Source organism: Rattus norvegicus, chromosome 2, assembly GCF_036323735.1.
Source record: "Rattus norvegicus strain BN/NHsdMcwi chromosome 2, GRCr8, whole genome shotgun sequence".
In the NCBI taxonomy this organism is placed as follows: Eukaryota; Metazoa; Chordata; class Mammalia; order Rodentia; family Muridae; genus Rattus; species Rattus norvegicus.
This window is the reverse complement of record NC_086020.1, coordinates 62,974,263-63,000,233: the sequence shown is the minus strand read 5'-3', so window position 1 is coordinate 63,000,233 and position 25,971 is coordinate 62,974,263. Positions and strand designations below refer to the sequence as shown.

At 43.9% G+C, this 25,971-nt stretch overlaps 1 protein-coding gene and 1 long non-coding RNA gene across 8 annotated transcripts in view; both read right to left on the bottom strand.

Annotated features, from left to right (window-relative positions):
- Positions 1 to 25,971, bottom strand: part of Mtmr12 (myotubularin related protein 12) — a 69,598-nt gene that overhangs the window by 20,086 nt on the left and 23,541 nt on the right. For 3 of the 7 annotated variants that reach the window (XM_039102201.2, NM_001415035.1, NM_001012077.2), the window contains exons 2-8: positions 24,635 to 24,698; positions 21,684 to 21,829; positions 20,690 to 20,762; positions 18,672 to 18,802; positions 17,190 to 17,280; positions 8,651 to 8,780; positions 2,147 to 2,222 (exon numbers count right to left, since the gene is read on the bottom strand). In XM_039102201.2, coding sequence (XP_038958129.1) covers positions 2,147 to 2,222; positions 8,651 to 8,754 — 180 coding nt within the window. In that variant the 5' untranslated portion in view covers positions 8,755 to 8,780; positions 17,190 to 17,280; positions 18,672 to 18,802; ... (1 more) ...; positions 21,684 to 21,829; positions 24,635 to 24,698. Of the gene's footprint in view, positions 1 to 2,146; positions 2,223 to 8,650; positions 8,781 to 17,189; positions 17,281 to 18,671; positions 18,803 to 20,689; positions 20,763 to 21,683; positions 21,830 to 24,634; positions 24,699 to 25,971 lie in introns of those variants that run through there. The other 4 variants (XM_017590832.3, XM_039102200.2, XM_039102202.2 and 1 more) reach the window with 4 other exon arrangements.
- Positions 9,066 to 17,183, bottom strand: LOC134485602 (uncharacterized). Its single transcript, XR_010063770.1, has 2 exons — positions 10,720 to 17,183; positions 9,066 to 10,558 (listed from the first exon to the last, which is right to left on the bottom strand). It is a non-coding gene; the product is annotated as an uncharacterized LOC134485602 (long non-coding RNA).

The following is a 25,971-nucleotide window of genomic DNA, read 5'->3' as shown; positions in this document are numbered from 1 at the left end:
TAATGAGAATACCAGCTGGCATGCCAATGTGGATGGAGTAGACTTCACAAGCCCACAAGCCTAGATGAAGAGCTCTGTGCAATCAATGGAGGCTGAGAGGGAAAAATCAACCTTCTCCAAGGATGGTTCCTGATAGGTCATCTAATTCTAAGGGGTCAGCCATCAACTCGTGTAAAAAAAAAAAAAAAAAACTAAATGGACTCAGTAGATTGTGTGTGTGTGCATACATATGAATATATATATACATATATATATATTACATACACACAGAGGCATTTACACATGTAATAATTATATGTCATACAATTATACTGTGTAATAATTGAGGAAGAGGTAGGGAGGGACATGGGAACAGTTGAGAGAGGGAAGAGTAAAGTGATGTAAATACAGTGCTCATGTGTGAAGCACCCCCAAAAGTTAAATTTCTAAAAAAATTCACAAAGCGAATAAACAGTTTATCACAGAAAGCAATTTATAAAATGTTGCCAATGGGGTAGGGGATTAAGCTTTAAAGCAAAAACGTAGGAATGCGAAAAACTAGAATATGACCTCATGAAGAGCTTCCTATTGGTACTCTTCTGAAAAGAGGATATTACTGAAGCGTCCATATCTACATGTATAACCCACAAGCCAGAATTTCCAAGTGTGTAACAGGACAAAATGTATCCTTTAAATTCCACTCAAAGTATAAGACAGACTGGTGGATTTTAACAACACAAAAGGAACAGTTCCTTGTGTTTTCAAAGCCCTTACTGTGGTCGGTCACCTTTGAGAAACAGTTACAGACCACGTTCTGGCTGCTGTCAAATAACACAATTCTCAGTCCAGCCTGTCTATGCCTCCCTTTCCAAACGCACGCCTGAAGCTGGAGTTTCTCTGTGTTCTTTAACAACAGGCTGACTAAAAGAATCCAGCTGTCTTCTACTTCCAAATGCAAAACAGTGCTATTACATCTGACTGCTTTAGATAGTTACTTCCCATAAAAGTATGTTTCCTACAATGATAACACATTTCTTACATTTTTCCACTAAAATTCAATTTGAAAAAAAAAAAAAAACCAACAGGGTCTCACTCTGTAGTCTACACTGGTCTAAAACTTAAGGAATGCATGCTGGCCTCGAACTCACGGCAATCCTCCTGGTTCAACCAGTGCTGGGATTACAGGCATGAGCCATCACACCCAGTTTCAACTGGAATTTCTAAAATGACACAACCCACATAAACAACACTCTTTCACAACCACAATAATTTTCAAGAGTGTAAAGGTAAGCATGGAAACGTCAGCTGTCGATCTAGGGCTAAAAACTGGTGGAATGTGATCCAACAATATCCCAGAGAACATTTTTTTAAAAAAAGTCTCCAATTTAACCATGTCTAGTTGGAGATCAGATAGAACTCACATAGAAATCTGCATCTCTGGCTTCCTCTAAAAAAAATCTGGCCATCTGGCAGCATTCAGTTAACAGTGCTACAGGCTGGTGCTGAAGAGCTGGCCTTCTGGGCCAGGCGGAGGGACTCTGTGTCTGTAGGGCCATATTCACTCCCTGCCCGGCCTCCCCTCCGTAGGCCCTGGGAATGGGATGGTGTTTCACCATCTCGGCTCACATTCAGGATTCTTCTGGCAAAGCAGCCTTGTGTAGTACACAGCAGGTGCTTATGATTCTGATTCCTTACTAAATTCCCAGAGGCCTGGCAACTCTGTCAACAATTAGAAGTCGGGTGCCATCTGGTTGTGCTTTATTAGGTCAGTGACATTAAAGACAGCTCCCATCCCCTCCTATTCTGTCTGTGTTTCATGCTGTCTTCTAGGAGAAGCCTCAGCTATGCCCAGACCAAGATTAACAGAGCTGGCCAAAAAGAATCTTACATTCCACTACAAGTAGTGTGTCAGCTCAGGAGCAAAATGATTTAAGTGTTAAAGCAGGCCTGTTAACCTAGTAAAGTGTCTCAATGTCTCTGTAAAATTTCAAGAGCATTTGTGATGACTTGAGACTTGCTCCAGGGAGCCTCGTGTTTAGGAGGCTGCTTAGGGCCCCCGTGGTATCTTTGGATTACTCCTACACTTAGACACTGGAGCACTAAGCAAGGGCTAGCTTTGCCTCTGCGTGTGCATGTGCCTGCCTGTGTGTGTTCCAGGTGTACTTACTGGTATGCCACGGCCCTGAAAACGCTTCACATCGTCTTCGAGAAGGGGAGTGGGGACAACAAAGTATGCCGGCAACCTAGAAGCAAGAGATAGATAGTGTCAGCTTTCAGACAGATACTTAATTCACAAAATAGGTAAACACTCACACGAGGAAGAAACAAGGTGTTACACCAAGGACCGTGCTTCCCTTGAGACCCAGCTCAGGTGAACTGCTATCCTTGGGCCGCTGACAAGCACTGTGATCAGATAGGTTAGGAACCTGGATTCCAGCCCTAGCCCTGTCTATGATCTACACAACCCTGCCTCTGCTGACAAGGGAGGTAAGTTGATCTGCCCTCCTGGGCCACTGTCCTCTTTTACAAAATGAGGAAGATGGGGACCTGGGGACAGCTCTACAACAAGAGCCCCTGCCTAGCATGTACAAGGCCCTAGATTTGATCTTTAGCACTGAAAAGGGGGGAGACTGGAAAAATGAGATATCTAAAAATCTATGTCATCCAAATTCTCATCAAAGAGTAAGAGCACAAACGTCTGTGCTGCTTATAATTACACTAAACAAATATGAGACATGGTAACCGTGACTGCTACCCATCTTATCACACACTCTGAAACAGGCATGACGGCTTGACTTTAATCCCACCTCTTAGTAGGCAAGATCTCTGTGAGTTCAGGGCCAACCTGGTCTACAAAGTGATTTCTAAGACAGATAGGGCTACACAGAAAAACCCTGTATCAAAACAACACAAAAACAAAACAACAAAAGGAGAAAGACCCAGTCTCAAAAAAAAGTTCTGCTAACAACTGACGTTTGTGAGTGCTCCTCTGTGGCAGACACTTCCCCAATCCATCACGTGAATGACTCAACCCAACACCACTGTCAGGTATGTAGTGCGATTATTCCCATTTACAGATAAAGAAAGTGGGAGACTAAGACACTACACTGACTGAGGCTCCTCCTGGGTTACACTGTTGAAATGCAAACTTCTTCTTTTTTGTTTTTTTTTTGGAGTTGCACTGTCTTTATTGTAAACTTGCATAGTACATTGATTGTGTACGCTTTTAAATAGAGCAGGGCAGCCCCTACGGAACCACCCCCTTGTGTGGGGCATTTAAGGCTGGTTTACTCTGAGTAGGGAGCCGGGACCAGAGTGCTGCCTGGGAATTAAAAAGAACCGTTATCTGATCAAGCAGAAGTCAGGGAGCGGAGGGATCTGAGTCCATCTGAGAATATTGGAAGGAGAGCTAACTGGGCTCAAAGGAAGCATACGAAGAGGGTAGAGGGACTCGCTGATGTCAGGAGACAGGAATCAGGAGCAGAAATGCAAACTTCTTTGGAAAGTCATTTGATGATGTTTTGCTGGGTCAAACTCATGAAGGAATGTTTTCTTGAAGCAAGAAAACACTGAAGAGAGGATATTCTGCTAAAGCAAACACGTGAAAGGACACATGAAGGATTCTTTGCTAACAACATGTATTGGTCCTCCTTACATTGCGTAGTTGAGCTCAATTTGTGGGGCCCCTGAAGACTTGGGCTGATTGGATGCACATGCTGAGGCAAGACACGTAAAAGACACGTGATGTTTGGAGGGTATAAATGGGACTCCAAGGAGTGATAGAGTCAGAGCTTGGCTTTCTGTACCAACACTGTGGGTCTCACATCTTCACTGATCTTCACTTCCCTGGGAAAGGCATAGCCAAGAACTCCTGGCATCCCTCCAGGTCTCTCCTGCAGACTGGCTGAGGCCTGGTTGTCTCTGCTAGGTCATGTCACCACTGTTGCTAGCCTGACTCTACAGAACTGGACTCCAGGAAGTGTTTGTGAGTTGATCAAGCTGCTGCCGCCTGCTAACCTGTGAACTGCCAATTTCCAGACAACACAGACAGGATTTGCTCCAAAGAATCTTTCTAAACAGGTCCTCACCCCCTCCCTCATCCTTTCTTTTCCATTACCTCTGATGGGTAGTAGGCTACAAGGGAGGTTACAGTGTTTAAGAACCATCATTAAAAATAAGGTTTGAAAAATTTAAGTTACACATTGTGATACTGTTATCTACAGGAGAAACATCATCTTTACAAGAATAAGCCTGCTAAACAGAAGAACACGAGAAAGCTAGATTTTTCAAAGTTCCAGGGATCAAGAATACATGAGCACACTGGCTCCTGGTCATAAATAAAGCCTCCTGAGACAGAAGACACCTGTTGGCTTTGTTGTAATGGAAAGTAATCAGATGGTGTTTGCATATACACTGCATGTTTGACTCTACTTGGTCAAACAGAGTCACAGATAAGATTAACTTCAAAATGAATTTCTATGTGTATGAATGTGTACCTGAGAGTGTGTCTGTGCACCATGTCCATGCAAGTGACCTCAAAAACCAGAAGAGGGTGTTGGATTCCCTGGATGTAGAGGTACAGACACAGTCTACAGTAGAGTTGTGAACTACCATGTGGTGCTGACAACCAAACCCCAGTCCTCTATAAGAGCAGAAAGTAGTCTTATCCACGATCCATCCCCTAGGCCCATGGAAAGATGGATCTCTCAAGTTAGAGATGAGAACACAATGACTGAGCCATTCATCAAGTCACAGAAGGTGGACCTAAGTGTGAAGTACCACTAGGGGTTGTGGTCAAACTCCACTGTGGGAAACAATTAGCAAAGAGCTTGATTTCTTCAAGAAAAAGATGATGGTGGTGGGGGAGTCTAACACTTAAGAAACCCATCAAGAAATGCAAAAAAATGACAAAAAGGCTACTCAATCTTTATTAACAATAACTTAAAAAAAATCTTATAAAAGCCAGTTAAGAATCAGTGCACTTGGGGTTGGGGATTTAGCTCAGTGGTAGAGCGCTTGCCTAGCAACCGCAAGGCCCTGGGTTCAGACCCCAGCTCCGGGGGAAAAAAAAAAAAGAATCAGTGCACTTGAATGATCCTAGCAGTTGAGTGGCCATACTGGGATACAGGGTAAAACCCTGTCTCAACACAGACACAGACACAGACACACACACACACACACACACACACACACACACACAGACAGACAGACAGACACACACACACACACACACACACACACACACACACACACACACACACAAAACTTCCTTCCCTCCCCAAGCCAAATCAAATCCTGGAGAAATTTGAAATACTAATCAGATATCAAAGAAACAGTGTGAAAGGGCATAACAAAGGCCTGTAATGCCAGGGAGTAGAGGTAGAAAGATCTCTGTGAGGTCAACCTGGTCCTCATAGAAAAAGTATGATAATGTTTTCATGCTGTGCTTATTAAAGACAATCCCAGTCCTTTGTCCTTTGGAATATATACTAAACATAAATGAAATGGACTTTGATTGTTATTTTGTCATATCCACCCCCCTCCCCCCCCCCCGGAGCTGAGGACCAAACCCAGGGCCTTGCTCTTGCTAGGCAAGCATTCTACCACTGAGCTAAATCCCCAACCCTGAAATGGACTTTGAAATTCATTTCCAAACAATGCAAAGGGGAAACAAGTGGGTAGATGTACAAAGAACACAGGGTTAGCTATGAATTAATCATTGCTATACCTGAGTAAATGGATAAAAGGAGGTTTGACATACATTCTTTTTCTATAATGCTTCAAAATTCATATTAAAGAAACCTTGAGCATAATTTTAACGATTCATTTTTCTATGTGTATGTGCTGGTCTGTGTGATTATACGCCACATGTGTTTGGGGGCTAGTGGCCAGAGCATAAGGCAGTTGGATTCCTGGGGCTGGAGCAATAGGCAACTATTAGAGTAGCCAGACACAGGCATAGGACACTAAATTGGGGTCCTCTAGAAGAGCAGAAAGTGCTCATAGCCCCTGTATGAGAGTTGTAAAAGGACAAAGATCCTATGAGACGCTGACGTATGCCCAGGCCTGTGAAGCACTGCTCACAGGTAAGGCCCCCAAGTCACTTACACAGCCCTATCATCATCTTGACTTCTGAAACTCTGACATGCTAATACTTTCTTACACATTTGCCTGAGTACAGAGACAGTAAGCTAACCTTTCTTTAGGGAGTCACTAAAGTAAAAACATTTCAATAGATCAATGGCTTTTAAACTCAAGATGCCCATTAAAAGCACAGGGAAGGATTAGAAAATTACCAAAGTCCAGCCTTGGCCCCGTGATTCCAAATCAGAAGCTCAGAGCTATCCAGGAAAGCAGAGGGATTAAGCTGCTGTTCTGGAATGCCCTGCTATGAGGGTACAACAGTTAGCCTCTCGGCACCTGCCCAGTGACACCTGTGTTCCGACAAGCTGTGAGGACTGAGATATCTGAATGTGGGAAACACGGACTGAATAGTACTGTCCAGACAGGCCACCATTCTAATTCCACCTGAGAAGTGCTCAGCTCCCTCTTTAATACACATACTGTACTACTGCAGTGGGCCCCTGGTCCTGGAAAGGTTTGTATGCCTTCCCTGTCTAGTAAGATTGAATATTCTACAATGTTACCACCCTAGTTAATTTCACCCTATACAAAGGTTGACACAAAAACATTTAAAAAGTCAGACAAGGGCTGGAGAGATGGCTCAGAGGTTAAGAGCACTGACTGCTCTTCCAGAGGTCCTGAGTTCAATTCCCAGCAACCACATGGTGGCTCACAACCACCTGTAATGGGATCTGATGCCCTCTTCTTGTGTGTCTGAAGACAGCCACAGTGTACTTATATATAATAAATAAATCTTTAAAAAAAAAAAAAAAAAAAGGTCAGATAGAATGTCTGGCAGGCTAGGAGATTTTGGCCTCTGTCCATGAGCACTGAGCACCACACCAGGTACAGGATGGAGGGTGTGCTCTCCTGTCCCTCAGCTCTGGTAGATCCCAGGCAGTCTTCAGAGACTATGAGCAATTAGCTCTCCCTCTTCAAAACAGTCACCTGAGGCCCCAGGAGAGTTCTGAGTGAAGAGCTTTTCTCTGCTGCTACGTTATGGAAGCTGGGCAATCCACTCAGGCACCGCATAGTGTGGGAAGGGTAGCCCAGGGCAGAGCTACATCATGCTGTGTCTGCATTGTTCATGGGTCTCTCTGTAAAGCACACACCCCACAACGCTATAAACCTTCTTGTTTCTCAGCAAAGTACAAAGAAGTCAAGATTTAGGAGTGAATTAAAAAGAGAAACAATAGGCCATGGCACCAAACAGTCAGATCTGATGATGCTACAGCTTCTCCTTCTGATCCAGACCAACTGGGGGAGGGGCCATCCTGTTCCTGTTTCAGGTTGGTTGAGATCAGAACTGATATGCTGAAGAAACCAGATACTCAAATATAAAAAGTGCTATAAACCTACAGTATTTTATGAGGCTGTCAGCACAGTGCTAGGAAGCTATGTTCCCAAATGATAAGATTCAAGTTTCTAAAAACAGATCAGCAGAGTCACCCTTTAAAAATGTAGGCCAGATCACTCCCTGCCTCAGCTCAAACTCCCCCTTCATTGTTCTCAGAATCAAAAAGAATAAATCCTTCAGGAAGCATCCGACCATCCCTTTTCCTCACCCTTTCCTCCCCTTTCTCTGGCTTGCTACTCCCCAACCCATTGGCCCCTGGATGTAGGGCACACAACCTTGCCCTGGCTGTTCTGCCTACCAGGCTTCCCTGCCTCCCCTTCTCTCAACTCTGACCTGGAACTTGCTATATAGACCAGGCTCACTTCAAACTCAGAGATCCACCCAAATGCTGGGATTAAAAGCATGTGTCGGGTTGGGGATTTAGCTCAGTGGTAGAGCACTTGCCCAGCAAGCGCAAGGCCCTGGGTTTGGTCCCCAGCTCCGAAAAAAAGAAAAAAGAAAAAAGAAAAAAAGAAAAAAAAAAAAAAAAAGGCATGTGTCACTAAGCCCAGCTGGGTGTGTTATTCTTGCAAAGGACCAGAGTTCAATTCACAGCACCCACTTTATAGCCCACTCACAGATGCCTCCAAGTCCAGCACATGGGGTCTGTGATGACTCATAGTGGTTGTCAACTTGACTGTATCTGAAATCAACTAAGCTCTGGGCACTTCTGTGAGGAATGTTCTTAATCACATCTGAAGTAGGAAGTCACGCTAAATGTGGGTGGCACCTTCTGGCAGCAGCCTGGACACAAGGACAAGGAAGAAGAAAATTGCTTTTTTGCCTTCTTGTCCTCACTTCTGCTGACAAGATCATCTATCTGTTGCTGTGGTATTCCTCTGCCATCAGAACCAACTTCTTCAAGATTTCAACATAGCAGAAGGTCAGCAATCCAAGAATCCTCCACCCTCCAGTTCCAGACTGGGACTGCTGAGACAGCCTGCCTTGAGGACTAAGCAGCTGCCGGTGTGAGGCAGCCCACACCCTGAAGGAAACCTAATAAATCACCTCTGTGTGTGGGTGAGTACACACCCCCATCCTGTCAGACTTGCTTCTTAGGAGACCCTAATATAAGATCTGAGGCTTCTTGTGGCCTCCAAGGGCGCCCACAGACACACACACTAGTGGGGAGAGCTGACGTGAAGAGCTTACCTGTCACAGACTCTGTAGCCTTCATTCACACTCACTGTTTTGTACTTCACACTCCCCTTGGTCCGCTCCAGCTCCCAGCACCAGTCTTTGGGTGTGTCAAACATTACGGTACAGTTCCTGGGGTCAGCAGCTAAGAGAACAAAGCGAGCACAGCAGTAACGTCTCTGCATGACTGTTCATGTGAGCGCACGAGCTCTGAACCCAACTTATTACACTTAAGTCTTTCTTTAATCAAAGAATAAATTCATAACTTAACTGTTCCACTTTCTGTCACTCATCCAAAATTACAATGGGAACTTTATTCAAATGTTTATTACGTTTATGTATTTTGTATGGGGGGGATGCATGCCTGTCTTAGTACATATTTGTTGATCAAAGGACAACTCGGCAGGAGTCAGTTCTCCCACCACGTGGGTGCTGGGGATTAAACTTAGATTAATCTTGGGTGTGAAGGTTCAATTTTACCTACTAAGCCATCCCACTGGTCCATGCTGTCTCTGTGCATTTTAAGGAGAGGGTTGCTTTGTTCTTCATTTTTTCATCGTGTATTTCGTGTGTTTGTGTGCACCTGTCTCTGTATGCTCAGAATGTGTGGGAACCTATGGGATCCAGGATATGGTACTAGACCCCTGGAGCTGGAGTTACAGGCAGTTGCGAGCTGCCCACTACGGGTGCTGGGAACTGAGCTTGGGTCCTTGGGAAAAGCAACAAGTGCTCTTAACTGCTAAGCCATCCCTCCAGCCCGAGAAGGCTATTCTTATTCCACAATCCTGGCATCTGCCCATGAAATAATTTACATAAAACACAAACCCTGTGAAAGACTGAAAGATGGGTTTGGCACAAGGGCTAAGGAATGAAGTATTCTTAGCCCTGCCACATGTGTATAACCCAGCTGTCTGATGAGAACAGCATGCCAGACTCTGGAACATCCGTCCTCCATCAGTTTGGGATGCAAGGGGCCTGTGCAGGATGGCACTTGATTCCTGCAGGCTGTAAATGGATCAGTCACAGTGAAGACAGTGGCCAACAGCCAAGGCCTGCATCATGGCAATAGGCACGTTGGCTAGTAAATCAGCACTGTTAGAACAAAGTGTCCACAAGCACTGCCTCAAGCTCAGCAGAAATAGCTATGGCCTTCCTCCAGGCCATCCCTGATTGCTGGAAGTATCATGCATCAAAAAACCCAAACTTCCTGGAAAAAAGGCAAGTTCTTGCTAAAACCATCCCAGCTGCTTCTGTTAAGTAAAACAAAATTACAGTAAAAGTAGCTAGAACAATGACAATAATCAATGTTTACATATGTTGAATATTCCTAATCTAAAAATATGAAAAGAAAATCTGAAACTTAACTGCCAATGTGATATCACCATAGTCAAAACACAGGCACAGTAAAATATTGTATAAGTGGGATAGAAAGATGGCTCAATGGTTAGAGTACTGGCTATTCCACTAGACTAGCTGGGTGCAATTTCTAGTAACAAATGGCAGCGCCTACGTAACTCCAGTCTCAGGGGATCCAATGTCCTCTTCTGGCCACAGAATGTGGAACACATACTCATTTAAGCAAAACAGTTACACACATAAAAACAAATAAAGCTAAAAGGACATTATACAAGATAGGAACAGTACTTATACCTATAATATGGACACTCAGAAGGCTAAAGTAGACTCTCAAGTTTGAGGGCAGCCTGAGCTACATATTAGAACCCTGCCTCAAAACCACCACAGACAAACTGATAACTCTATCTGTCCACCCTAAAAATACTAAGTAAAGAAAAAAAAGCTTGGTTGGTAATGTGTTTGCCTTTCAAGCAAAAAGGCAAAGGTTTGGTACAGGCAGGTGTCTGTATTCTCAGCAGTAAGGAGGCAGACAGAAGATCTGGTATAAAACAATCACATTAACAAAACCTATACTCAGGGGGCTGGGGATTTAGCTCAGTGGTAGAGCGCTTACCTAGGAAGCACAAAGCCCTGGGTTCGGTCCCCAGCTCCGGAAAAAAAAAAAAACAAAAAACCAAAAAAACAAAAAAACAAAAACAAAAAAAAAAAAAAAAAAAAAAAAACAAAACCTATACTCAAAAACTAATAATATTTACTAGCCTGAGCTCCAAGAAAGGTGAAAAGGAAGGTCAAAGGAGGGTGGAATTAGGATAAAGGTTTTATATATTCTGGGTATCTGGTACAAAACCAGACAGACAAACCCAAAAACAAACACCAGAGGGCCATGAAACTGCCAAAGTCTGGAAGGTAGAATTAAGCACTGACCATGTGTTAGCAAGCCCAGAAACTGTCCTGGCAAGGACCAGACCAGTTTGAGGCCAGCCTGTTTTACACAGCAAGTTCCTGGCCAGCCAGGGTGACATAGTGAGACCCCATTTTTAACAACAACAAAAAGGCTTTAATTAGGATATATGGAAGAATAGAATTCATAAAACTGAAATATTGACTGATTTTTCTATATTAAGCTGAGAGATGATTGATTATGTCAATACCACCAAAGCTGTATAATAGCACCTGGGTCAAAATCAAAATAAAAAGGCAGAATTTCTAAGACTAGAGAGGATTATTTTTCAAGTATGAGCCCTATAGATTGTTTATATAAACTGTTATATGCAGTGACAATTTTGGAATTTTGATTTCTTAAAAATAAAACAACAACAACACAGAAATGTAAGAATGTGTTTTCGTTTTAATTCCAAGTATGGGGACATGGAACCGCTTTGGACTGTTCACAGCAGATGACTATGATTTGCCCTGAGCTCTAGCAGAGGTGTGGCTTTGCCAACTGGAGATAATTTCTGTGGTTGTGTGACCTTTGGAACTCTGGTCATTTTTCAGAGGATATATTGCTACAGCCCTAAGTGATGGGGTGGCATTTGTTGGTCATTCAGAGGAGTTAGATACAGTTTGTTAGTATTCGTGCTTAAAGAAGAAATAAAAAGAAAGAAAAGAGATTCAGGATTTTTTTCTCTCTCCTCTTTATCCTTTCTCTCCTATCTAGTGATAGGGGTGAAAATGGAAGGTAGGGAATAAGGACCGAAACAAGAAGAAGCCACAAAGTAGCAAAGACCAGCTACAGTAGTAATCGACTAAAAGGCCAAGCTGTGTTCCCATACTGTCACAACATTGTAGCTACAATGTAAAGATCTGTCTGTAACAAAGATGAACTTCAGGGACAAATTTCCTGTTTGGCTTAGAAATATAATGTGAGGGGTTGGGGATTTAGCTCAGTGGTAGAGTGCTTACCTAGGAAGCGCAAGGCCCTGGGGGTCAGTCCCCAGCTCCGAAAAAAAGAACGAACAAAAAAAAAAAAAAAAAAAAAAAAAGAAATATAATGTGAACTGTAATCCTCATGCATGGCTCTAAATGATAGGTACCTTTTCTTCTTTGAAACAGTCTCTGTATGTAGCCCTGGCTGGCCAAAATCCTGGTTCCTAAGTCAGGCTGGCACTGAACTCTTAGAGATCCACCTGCCTGGGGCTCCAAGCACTGGGTACAAATGTGCACCACCACGCCCAGATAACAGGCACTTCTATTCTCAATTAGCTCTCACTTAATGATTTCATCCTATTTGCCATGAATTTAATGCTTAATAATCTTCACAAGAGAGGCATTAACACTCCTATTTTTAAAATGAGAAAACAAACATACAAGGCATTTAGAACTCTAAATAGACACCACTGAGGAAGAACTTTTCTATGATAATTATAATCAAGATGTCAGAAATGCAAAACAGAAGCTAGGAAGATGGCTCAATGGGTAAAGTGCTTTTTGTACAAGTATGAGGACAAGAATTCGGATCTCTAGCACCTACTTAAAAGCTGGATTGGGTACAGTGACCCCAACTTTAAATCCAAATAGAGGCAGGAAGATTTCTGTGAATTTGAGGCCGGCCTGTCTCCATAGCAAGCTCGAGGACAGCAAAGACTACATAGAGACCCTGTCTCAAAAACAAACAAGAAAAGCTAGGCACAGCAGCACGTATCTGGAAGCTGAGCACAGCAGCACACAGCTGAACCCCACACTAAGAAAAAAGGTGAGGAAACACAAGCTAACCCTGAAGCTCACTGGGCAGTAGGCTCAGTCAGTAAGCTCTAGGTTCAGTGAATCAAAGAATAAAGTGGAGAGGAACTGTGAAAGATACCCAGGATCAACCTCTGGCCTGAACATGCATGTATATACATACACACCTACATGAGCATGAACATACAACACATCCCCACACAAAATCCACATAACAATAACCAACAAGAACAGAAACAACAACAAAAACCTCAGCTAAGTATAATGGCTCAGACACATAATCTTAACTTTTGAGAGGTTAAAGCAGGTCCACCCACACAGTTTGTTATAGGCCAGGCTACAGTAAGACCGTGTCTCAAAAATTTATACAGACACAGAATAAAACATTATTCAAAGATCTGAGAGGAAAAGGCCAGTTCACACATAAAGACCAGCAATGAAAATAACATCAGCAACCCTAATCTGCAGGAAAGCATGGAATAATAAACTTCAAATCCTGACAGTAAATAATTACTAACCTAAATTGCTATAAACAGCAAAGCTATCTTGTAGAATTGACAGAGAATTAAGGATACTTCAAGACAAGAACAAACTAAAGCAATTTATGACCATAGTCAACATGAAGTCAAAATCATAACTACATAAAAAGAGTAAATTTCCTGATAGCAACACATGACAAAGAACTAGGGAGGAATTCATCATATCCAACACACTAAACTAGCAGAGTCCTAATGCTGACAGCAAACAGTCATCCACCCAACCAGAAAAACAACCAATAAAACTACTCTCATTCAACTTACCAAAAAATAAAATAAAAATAAAATGTGCCAACAAGCTGAATATATTTAAAAACCAACTCCAGGGGCTGAAGAGATGGCTTCAAAATTAAAAGCAAGTACTGCTCTTCCAAAGGACCCACATTTGGTTCCCGTAGCCCATGCTGGATGACTCACAATCACCTGTAACTGGCTGCAGAGACCCAACACCCCTGGTCTCCTCGGGCAACACTCACGAAGAAGCACATATACATAATTTTAACTAATGAAAACTAACAGATTCAACCTCCTACCATCTCCAGGAAACAATGCACTGGCACAGACTGAAAATTAGTTGATGGAAGTCAGTCTATCAACAAATGCAAGCCCAGAATAAGCAGGGTAACTCTTCTGTTATCTGAAGAATACTTTAAACCAAGAACACAGGAGGAAGACTACTATGTAATAATCAAGGAAACAAGACATAAAAAGTAATAAACATCCAGGTGCCAAATGCAAGGGTTCCCAAGTTCATAAAGCAATCACTAATGGGGCATAAAGGTCTGATAGGTCCGATAAAACAGGGTTACTTCAATAACTCCATCTCATCTCTGGATCAGTCATAAAGTAGAACAGAACGAGGAAACCCCAGAGCTAAGCCACACCACAGACCAGATGGATCTAACGTCGAGCTACAGAGTATTCTACTAAATAAAAACAGAATACAACTTATTCTTCTCAGCAGCCCTTGAGCTTCCTCCCAAACAGATCATATACACTCTAGGCTGAAAAGCAAGTCTTAGCAAATACAGAAGAATTGGAATTATTTCTCGGAACTCATAGATCAAGGTGAATAAAACTAGAAATCAATCTAACTACAAATACTTAGGGACTGAATCATACACTCTTGAATGGCCAGTGGGAAGGATTCAGAGGAAAACAGAAACAAACGCTGAGGATGAACACAATCAGTAAAGTGTCTTCCTTACAAGCAAGAAAGACCTGAGTATGAGCCCCACAGCATACATTAAAAAGAAAAAGAAAGAAAGAAGGCTGGATGGGTCATGCTCACCTTTAGTCTCAACACTCAGGAGGCAGAGGTGATCTACATGAATTCAAGGCCAGCCTCGTCTACAAATTGAGGTCCAGACCAGGCATCATGGCACGGTATGCACTTGTAATCCTAGCATCAGCAAGGCTGGAAGGCAGACTTACAGGCCACCTAGCCTAGCTTGCTTGATGAGTTCCAGGACACCTAGAACTCAACACCCTGTCTAAAAAACAGCAAAGTAAGAAAAAGGGACAAAATGTGGAGAGTGCTTGAGGAATGACACCAAAATCTTTATTCCTTCATCTAAATCATCCATAAATCCTATGGTGTGACATTCTCTTAGAAACATGCATATCTCTTACCAGGCATACTCCTTGTCAGAACATGGCTCACTCCCTCAAATGGCTGTCTCTGCTAATGAAGGAGGACTTACTTGGCAGAATACATCAGTCTTTATACTTCCTTTTGTCTTTATATCCCTGAGTGCAAAGACTTAGTCCTGCTCACTCCTACCCTCCACAGGATCAGGCCCACAGTAAGCACTCAATAGACATTTACTAAATCAGTGGTTGGTTGGTACAGTCCGAAAGCTTTCTATGTATGTGCTCTTAAACAAGCCAACCAGATGTCTCTGACATGGGAGCCAGATCACGAAGCACCCACTTCCTCTAGAATCTTAAATAAAGCATCCTCTAGAATACTCTAGAATCTTAAATAAACCCAAGTATATTTCTTGAGTATATAAACTCAAGAAAAAAGAACCCAGAGACAAATAGGGTTATTTTAAATCCACCCCCTCCCCTTAAATGTATGAGTACACTGTTGATGACACACCAGAAGAGAGATGGTTTGTGAACATCATGTGGGTGCTGGGAATTGAACTCAGGACCTCTGGAAGAGCAGCCAGTCCTCTTAACTGCTGAGCCATCTCTCCAGCCCAATTTTTGTTTTTTTTTTTTTGTTTGTTTTTTTTTTTTTTTTTTTTTTCGGAGCTGGGGATCGAACCCAGGGCATTGCGCTTGCTAGGCAAGCTAGGCAAGGCTCTACCACTGAGCCAAATCCCCAACCCCCAGTTTTTTGTTTTTTTTTTGTTTGTTTGTTTTTATTAGTTTCGAATTTTCAGTATAATACTGATTTTACTTTTTTAATTTAATTCAGAAAAAGGAAAATTCATCTGTGTGTGTATTCACCTATACATGCACATATGGATGCCAGATGTCGAAACCAGGGGTCTTCCTCTACTGCTCATCTTTGAGACAGGGTCCCTTATTAAATCTAGACCTTGCTCTGAGTGAGACTGGCTGGCCAGAAAGTTCCACAATCTACCTTTTTCTGCTACTGGTGCCACAGTTAGAAACACACCACTGCACCTGTCTTTTACATGGATGCCAGGGGTTCCACACTCAAGTCTTTGTGCCTGCACAGTGAGCACACTGAGCCACCTCTCTAGCCCCTAATTTTACTTTTCATAAGAAGTAACCATTGGGCTGGAGAGGTGGCTCAGCGGTTAAGAGCACCGACTGCTCTTCCAGAGGTCCTGAGTTCAATTCCCAGCAACCACATGGTGGCTCAAAACCATCTGTAATGGGATCCAATGCCCTCTTCTGGTGTGTCTGAAGACAGCTATAGTGTACTCACAATAAATAAATAAATAAATAAATAAATAAATAAATAAATAACCAACCAACCACAAAACAATTCACTGCAACATGAAAGTAAACAGACCTAAAAGGTACCTTAAAGCAAAGATCACAGGAAAAAAAGTAAGAAACCTGTAAATGAGGCATGCGTTGGATGCTTGAGCCCCAGTTCATGCTGTCATTTAGGGAGTGTGCTAGATAGTTTTATGTCAGTTTGACACAAGCTAAAGCCATCTGAAAGGAGAGACCCTCAACTGAGAAAATGCCTCTTTAAGACTAGGCTGTAGGCAAACCTATAAGGCATTTTCTTCATTAGCGATCAATGGTGGAGGGCCCAGCCCTTGTGGGTGGTGTCATCCCTGGGCCGAGCGGGCTGAGCAGGCTGAGCAAGCCATGAGAATCAAGTCAGTAGGCAGCACTCCTGCATGGCCCCTGCATCAGCTCCTGCCTCCAGGACACACCTGTTTGAGTTCCTGTCCTGACTTCCTTCAATGGTGCACTACAATGTGGAAGTGTGAGCCAAAACCAAACACCTTTCCTCCCAGCCTGCTTTGGTCATGGCATTCGTCACAGCAATAATCAGCCTAACTAAGCCAGGGAAGATGCAGACACTTTGGGAGATCGGGCATCCCTGGAGGAAGCAAGTCACAGAAACCTCTGAAGGGAGCAGGTCTTTGAAGGCTATGTCTGCTTTCTGCTCCCTTCTTTTGCTATTCCATGTCCTTCACCTCGATGGGAACAATCTCCCCTTCCACGAGAACATAGGCCAAGAAACCATGGAGTGAACCCTTTCAAATGGAGAGAACCAAAATAAATCTTTCTCCTCTTTCCTGACAAATATTTGATCACAGTGATACAAACTAACAGTGAAGGCTTCCCTTCCTAATTACAGGTGAGAGTAGAAAGGAACTTTGTGGGAGTGGGGAGACTTGCCAGGAATGCCAGTATTCAGGAGACCAAGCCAGGAAGTTCCTGAGTTTGAGGTCAGCTTGGGCTATAGGGAGAGACAAAAGCAAAAGCAAACAGAAAGGCTCCCAACTACTCCGCAGTGATAGCTCAGAAAGACTTACCTGTGCCATGCACAGCAGCTGCGTAGGAAAACAGAAACAGTCTTTTCAGCAGTTTGGGACTCTGGGTATGATGGATTATGCCACTGACAATCTAGAGAGGAAAGGACCAATGGACACAGTTATGCTTCTGATAGACCAATGCTAAGAAAGGTAGGAGCCAACTAAGCTTTGTTCTCTATCACCAACAGGGCTCTGAGGACACCACAATCTTTGCCGAAACTGGAGTTAGCTCTTGGAATAGTGCCAGTACAAACAAAACATTATTTTGTCATGCTTGCTAAGAGTTCTTAATTTCTAGGGAAAATTTAAAACACAGTCTAATTTCCCAAAAAACCAAGAGTTAAAAATCTCAACTGCCCTATTAGGTCAGGCCCAAATATTCAACATGTCTAAGATTCACAACTGATATCAGACAATAAGCAAGACATTAGCTGAATCACTTGTGGGTCCTCGAGACGATGAAAGGAGAGGGACTAGGGTTGTAGCTCAGTTAGTAGTATGCTTGCCTAGCATGCACGAAGCCCTAGTAGCACATGCCTATAGTCCAGGCTCAGGAGGTAGAGGGAAGAGGATCAAAGCTTCGAGGTCATTCCCACCTACAGAGAAAGGCCAGCCTGGGATACACAAGACCTTGTCTAGAAAGGAAAAAGAAAAGAAATCTGTCTACTGTGCTTTCTGACTGTTTATTGTGTTAACCAAAAGCATGTTTGGATAAAAGACAAAAATAACTGTTCAGAAGGAAATGCTTTGTTTCTTGGGGAATTCTTCTGTATCTACAGCTTTCTTTGCTTGCTCAGAATAGATACTACAATCCCGTTCCCTACTCTAACCGAACTACCGTACTAGCTGAAAGAGAGTTAAGGGCATTACCCATGGCGCGCACAATTCACTGCAGATAGGACAGTTTAGACAAACTGGCTTCTTGTTAGCTTTCCCTAACGTGAGCACTAGAAGAAGGGCAAGACCTTCACTGTCTTGTCAAGAAAAACCTAAGAAATCATAATGAACTGCAGCCATTTCCTGACTGCAACTTGCTGTGACCATCAGGAAATGATGCTAATCTTTAGGAGTGCATCAGGGGACCTGACTTTGCTCATGTGACCTGTTCTTAGGTCCACGCACAACTGCTACTGTGCAGAGGTAGGCACACCGATTCTTAGGAGCTGGAAGGCAGCTCTCTGCTTACATTTAATAATGTGTCAGGATGAGGGCCAGCCTTAGCACTCTCCAGCGGACCCTTACCTAAATCATCACTTCCCACCCCAGAGTGCTTCTTGGTGGCCAGCACTACGAACTGAAGGACTCAAAGAAGAACAGCCATGCTTGCTACAACTATTGCCCACACTAACCCAATGAGATTACAGCTGATTTCAACTTCACAAAGTGAAAGGCTCCCTTCCACCTTCAGGCAATTGAAACCAAGCCTCCAGTCCCTGGGGGAAGCCTGATAGGAAAAACCTAAAAACACATGCAGCTAGTTACCCTTTTGACTTCCTCCTCCTTTGTGTACCTCAGACAGAAGTGGAGCACCCGCAGGTCTTTGCAATGGATAACAAGCTTCTCAGGGTATTTCTTCAGTTGTCCAAACAGAGGTTTTTTTTTCTCATCAAACACTACAATCAATGTGGAATCCATGAGTAGAAATGAATGTTACATGGCAAAGAACAGGAAGACTGTCAGCGTCTAAGGATACATCCCTCTCCGCAGCATTGGTTTTGGTTTTTTGTTTTCTTTCTTGCAGGTTTCTTGTTGGTTGGCTGGCTGGCTGGTTTTTAACAAGACAGGGTTTCCTTGTGTAATTCTGGCTGTACTGAAACTCAATCAGGCTGGCCTCAAACTCTGAGATCTACCTGCCTCTGCCTCCAAAGTGCTAGCTGTGTCTGGCTTCTAGCAGGATTCTTTATATCTCTAGAGTACACCTAAGACCAGACTCCAACAGCCTGAGAAAGCTCATCTCTGAGGAGACTGAAAAATGGCTCAGCAACTATGGGCACTTTCCGCTTGTTCAGAAGAGCTGAGTTCGAGTCCCAACATCCATTATCTATGTCAAGAAGTTCATAACTACCTGTAGCTCCAGTTCCAGGGATTGGAGTTCTTGTGTTCTCTCCTCCTCCCTTCTTCCCCCCCACCAAAATCTCCCTCTCCCCTACAACCTCTCTCTCTCTCACACACACACATACAAATAAACCTTGAGTCTGGGAAGATAGCTAGCTCAGCAGTTAAGAGCAATTGTTGCTCTTCCAGAAGCAATTGTTGCTCTTCTAGGACCCACATGAAGAGGCTCACACACCATCTACAACTCCAGTTCTAGAAGATCCAGCATGCACTTCAGGCATTAGCCATGCATGTGGTGCATTTATATATAGCAAACATTCAAATACACAAAATTTCAAAATAAATATTTAAAAAGGGAAAAACTGCAAAACTGCAAAAGCCGAGGTCATAAAGGATGGGGGGGCATGCTGGAATACATTTTCATACTACTTGACTCCTACATTTATGACTAGAGCCTCTCTTGACATCTCCCTCCCTGCTTCAGCTCCTGTACTCACTCAGCACCTACTAGTGTTGAGAATACCATATTCTGTGAATACTAAATCCTGTTGCAACCCAGGCTGAACAACGTCTAAAATGTCCTGAACCCCAAAAATGGAGAACAGAAAACAGAGCGAGGCTTGGAAGGACAGTCTTAAGTCAGCAGAAAGGACAGCCTAATGTTATATAATCAAGCATGGGGGATGGGGGAAGTGTGAGGCAAGGTTTCTATCCTGGAACTCACTCTATAGACCAGGCTAGATTCAAATTCAGAGATCCACCTGCCTGCCTCTTGCGAATACAGGTGTGCAGTACCATGCCTGGCTGGCTCAAGCTTTTCTTTCTTTTCTAAGGACACTGCCATATAAGAATATCCCCATTACCTGCATATAATGAACCTCGGCTCATCAACATCTAACACAGAAACGATTTCTAGAACAAACAGACCTCAGGTGTAAGGTGGCTGTCATCTAAAACTCAGCACTCGGGAGGAAGAGGCAGAGGCGAGAGGCTAAGGTTGGCAGGCTCCATAGCAGTCTCCATTAAAGCAAACAACACTATCTCAAAAAAAGGTGAGTCGGCAAGACGGCTCAGTGAGTACAGGGCTTGCCACTAAGCCTGTGACGTGAGTGATCCTCAGGACCCATAAGATGGACCCAAACAGCTCCTCCTGCAGGTTGTCCTCTGGCCTACACACAAACACACACACACACACACACACACACACACACACACACACACACACACACACAACCTTACATACCATCTCAAGAGAAAAAAGAATGCAACAGCAAGACGAGGGTCGGAGGCCGGTGTGCTCACATTTAACCAGAACCCAAGCACAAGTGGCATCATGCTGCACTTACCACTCACAAGGCTGGGTCACACAAAGTCACTTACGTAACAGTTTAATATCATCATTATGGCTATACATTCTGGGGCAGGCAAAGGAAGAAGACACTCACCTCCATAAATCTGATCCACACAGTGGAGTGGAATGTCATTTACTCCTATGATCTTATTCTTAAAATGAGTTTCCTAAAAAGGGAAAAAAAAAAATCAAAAGGAAACAAGGGTGACTCTTTTCAATCACGGTTCTCCCCTGGACACTGAGCAACTGAGGCAGCCATCCACATCTCCCAAAGGCAGGGATGCTGCAGTACCAGTTGCTTCAACCCAGGAAGAACATGCCAGTTCTGGGCTGCACCCAGGAGACCCACTGTGCCCCCAAATCAAGTGAGGACACAACAGTATTTCCACACACAAATGCACACAGGTGTGCACAGCTTTGGGAATGCTATGGGAAGCGCTAGGAGGGCCATGCACTTGGGCAAAACTGCCTTTGCTCAGGACTAGGAGCTAAGCTCTGCAACAGACGGCAGTGCAGGGGGCCAGCCTCAGCAGCAGCAATACTGCTCCATACAAAGCAAAGGGGTCCAGGGCAGCTGACACACGGGGTCAGTCTGGCAGGGCCCTGGTAGGGTTTCCACTGGGAGGCAGAGCTGCTCCTGACCTACGGCTCACTCCTAAGTAGACACAAGTCTCACAATGACCCTGCAACTAGGTTCAGCTCAAACAGAAACAACCCAATCTCAAAGGCTGAGCTCTTGATCAGTTTCACTACAATCTTCAGTTCCTGAATCTGTGAAAGCACTCAGCAGAGAGGAAACATGAAGGACTGTGTGTGAGGTTATTCCAATTAAGTAACTCATGATGTGCTGGGTGCAGAAGAAATCAGGAAAAAGTTGATGGTGTCAGCTTATAAGAACAAAAGCAAGGGTGTCATGAAGTACAGATGGCAATTTTTGGTGGTCCTCCAGGTGGATGGAGCCCCTGAAGGGCAAGAGCAGACCACTAATAGGAGACATTTGTCTTTGTTGGAGGAGGGAGAAGCTGCAGGGAAAGCAATGGAGTCGTCTGCTCTTTCCCTACCTCTGAGCAGGTGCAGCTCATACATACCGCCCCATTATCCACAGCCGAGCCTTCATCCCCCAGGAAGGAGATTCTGAAGTCGGTGCAGACGAGCCTCCCACAGATACCAAGCTGACAAGAGTCCTCCTGCACATACTTCAGGACCGTGCTGGCTTCACAGAGCAGTTGTTCACCTGGTGAAAGCAAAGTGAGCTCTCAGAAATGCACAGAATGTGAGCACTAAGCATTTTCCTTCTGTTGTTTACATAGGGACAACACAGAATACACCTCAGCCTTGACAGCAGCTCTCTCCAGAGACACAGGAGCTGCAAACTGAGGAGGGAGCAGGGAGAGTCAGCGAATGTCTCAGGAACATCAAACTGGAACTCCTCTGACCTGTCATCCTGATGACGAGCGTTCCCACCCAGCTGACACTGATCTCAAGCGTCTTCTCTCCCTGTCTGCAGCCTGGGTCTCACTCTATTACACAGATGGCTGGAGTTCACTATGTAGCCTGGGCGCTCTTCTGGCTCAGTAGTCCTCCCAAGCGCTGCGATTAGATTCACACCCCTGCCCCCAGCTTGCAGCTACCTTCTCTTCATTACCCAGCAGGTGTCTCACAGCAATGACACTCTGAGCGAAGCAAAGGTCAGCAGGTTGGCCAGCTCAGCCTGGATTCCAACTCTGCCCCTTTCCCTGTGTAAGCCTTAACACCCGTGTCTTATCCAGGCTCCATGTTGGAGGAGGAGAGGGAAAAGGCAGCCATTGGGGTGGGGTGGGGATTGTCTCAAAGCACTCCCTCGCCATGGGCCACCTCCCGTGTTCCATCTGCAGGCACCCAGCCCACATGAACACAGACTCCACAGCCAAAGCACACTAGGGCTGAGAGCTAGGGAAGCAGAGAAATTCTCCACGGTTTGGGGAAGGACAGGAAAGAAGGATATCCAGGAAATGGAAAGCAAACTTTACAACAAAAACAAAGAAATTTTCTTATCACCCAGGAAACAACCATCTTCCCCACAGGGTCTCCCTCTGGTCTTCTTCACCTTTGAATTCACTTGTTGGCTAAAAATTCATTTACTCTAGCTTCCAAAATGAAGGTGAAGACTAAGCCTTCAGGCACTCAGACTGTCTCTCCTCTTTCCATTCAAGCAGGAAGTACAGGAGCTGAAGCACTACGGAAACACCTCAAGATGGCTGTCATTCGGTCAGCCTCCAGAGAGACCACACTTTGGACAAAAACAATCAAGTTGGGGCCTGTTTGGGGTTTAAAACAGTCCCAGAAAAAGTACCTTAGCTACGGTCAAGGTGAAAAATCAGTGGATAAGGTTTCTTGTACTTCAACTCTCCAAGACCAGCAGTGCCTCATCCTATAGTCATGCACTGGGACAGGAAACCAGTGGGCAGCGGCTACCACAGCACATCTGCTGAGAACTTCTGCAACATGGCAGGCAGTGCTGTCTGACCACCTTGTCCAGCCCAACACCGACAGCAGATGGGGTCTGGAAAGGCTCTTTCTTAAGGCTAAGGGACGGGGAAGTTACCCGTCAACTCAGAGTTGTACTTACAAAAGGCTGCCAGGTGCTGTAAGGTGGGAAATATACTTAACCTCAAGTTAAACATAGAGGCTAATTTCAGAATCTATAACTCCAAGGAGGGGAAAAAACCAATCATAGGAGGATGAATAAAAGGTCAGGCCATCATTAAAGAAAAAGGTCTTTGAAATTTTAAACCATTATTTACATGTCTAAAATAAAAGTCAGGCATCCTTGTTACAGAAAAATATATATTACAAGAAACACAAAAACACGGGCTGGAGAGATGGCTCAGCAATTAAGAGCACTGACTGCTCTTCCAGAGGTCCTGAGTTCAAATCCCAGCAACCACATGGTGGCTCACAACCATCTGTAATGGGATCTGATGCCCTCTTCTGGCTCGTCTGAAGACGGCTACAGTGTTCTCATCTATAAAAAATAAATAAATCTTAAAAACAAACAAACAAACACAAAAACAGCACACACCCCCAGTATTCTGGAGACAGAAGCAGAAGGGCCATGAATCCCAAGTCAGCCTCCGCTATTTGAAACCTAGTTTCAAAATAAACAAAACACTTAGAAAAAGAAATGATTTTGGGGGAGGGGGGTGGAGAGATGGCTCAGAGGTTAAGAGCACTGATAGCTCTTCCAGAGGTTGTGAGTTCAAATCCCAGCAACCACATGGTGGCTCACAACCATCTGTAATATACATTAGATAAATAAAAATTAAAAAAAAAAAGAAATGATTTTTGGACTGGGGAAAAAAATGAGAGAAAGGAGTATACCAGGGGCAAGACTTTCCACATAAGAGGGAGATAAACCACCAAGAGGTCTCTGTTCTTGAACTCAGAAGTGATTAAAATTTAATATGAGCATTAGCCACTCTCCTCTGTCTCAAAAACAGTCAACCAACCCAGGCTCCTTCATAATGAATGACTTCAGAGCAAAGCCCCAGTGCCCCAGCATCTCTGGTACCTGTGCTGAAATCCACCAGCAGATACACAGGTGAGTCCCTCACCCCACACCCACCCCTACCCCAGTGCTGGGAGGCCCAGCCAGCTGTGGCATCTATCTGAGAGCAACTATGGACAGAGGCAGCAAGAAAGCATGCCGACTGTGGGGTTCTTCCAGGGAATCAGATGGTCTAGACTGGAGAACAGAAAAGATAGATGACATCAAGCAGGACACCCTCAAAAAGGCCTCATTGCATTGTGAAAGGAGTGAGAATTTCCCATTATCTCCATCAGGTTGGAGAAAAGGGAAACAAGGAAAATTCTTTCCAAATGTTGTAACGCCCAGAGCCAGGGGGGTAGTCACAAAAGACCTTGATATCTTTGTTATGATACATCATTACTGTTATGTGCTAGGATGAAAACAAAGGAGTTTATATATAGCAACACCAGGGATGATGTAATCTATCTTTGGCCTCAAACTATATATGAGATATGATAACATGACCGTTACCTGGCAACAAGTGAAGAGTGACTTCCTCCTTCTCTGTTACTTCCTTCTCATTTGTGTGAATTTCCTAAAAATAAATAAGTAAACAAATAAGCAAGAGCAAGAGATTTTCTTTGTTTAAGGGCTTAAAATAACAATGAAGGCATGCTTTCAGAACACACATTAAACTATCACCTCTGCTTGGGAACTTTTAGTTAACAAGCTACTGATACTACACTTACTTACTGTGTGTGCATACACACGCAAGCACATGCATGTGCCACAGTGTGAGTGTATGTTTGGTCAGAGGACACTTAGTGGAGCTGGATTTCTCTTTCCACCATGTCAAGTCCCAATGATCAATCAGGTCTTTTGGCCTGGTAGCAAATACATTTATCCACTGAACTTAACCACCTTTAACAAGCTACTTTTAAAGTACATGTTTAAGGGGCTGGATCTGTGATCTAACATGCATAAAGCCCTAGATTCGATCCCCAGAATCAAAAAAACAAACCAAACAAACAAAAACGGGATGTGGAGAGATGGCTCCTTCAGTAAAGTGCTTGCTGCCCAGACATGAGGACCTCAATTCCATCCCCAGCAACCATGTACAAGCAGGGAACAGCGGCCTGCACCTGCAGTTCCAGTGCTGAGAAAGCAGAGACAGGAGGGTCTCTCGGGCTTACTGGCTAGCCAGTCTAAGCAGACACAGAAGCCCGGCTCAATGAGGAGGCCTCAAAAAAAATCCCATGAAGGACAACTAGAGAAGGCACCCAGTCAGTGTCAGCTGGTGGTCTCCACAGGCACACACATGCACATGTGCCTGCACATATGTGTACATACACAAACAGGATATGGTAGAGCATGCCTGCAATCCTTGCACTCAGGAGGCAGGCAGGCGCAAGAGGATCAAGTTGTTCAAGGTCATTCTCATCTATATAGCAAACATGAGGCCAGCTTAGTCTATATGAGACTGTTGTAAAAATAAAAACAGGGGCTGGAGAGATGGCTCAGTGGTTAAGAGCACTGACAGCTCTTTCAGATGTCCTGAGTTCAAATCCTAGAAACCACATGGTGGCTCACAACCATCTCTAATGAGATCTGATGCCCTCTTTGGGGGTGGATGAAGACAGCAACAGTGTACTTACATATAAATAAATAAAATAAATACATAAATAAAAAATAAAAATAAAAAAAAAACTGCGGGGCTGAACGGTTCAGTGGATAAAAGCACTTGCTACAATCCTGATGATTCCCAAGTTCGATTCCCAAGACCATGCAGTAGAAGAAAACTGCCCCAACCAAGTTGACCTCTGACTTTATTAGTGCAATCACACAAAAATGAACACAACGCTAAACAA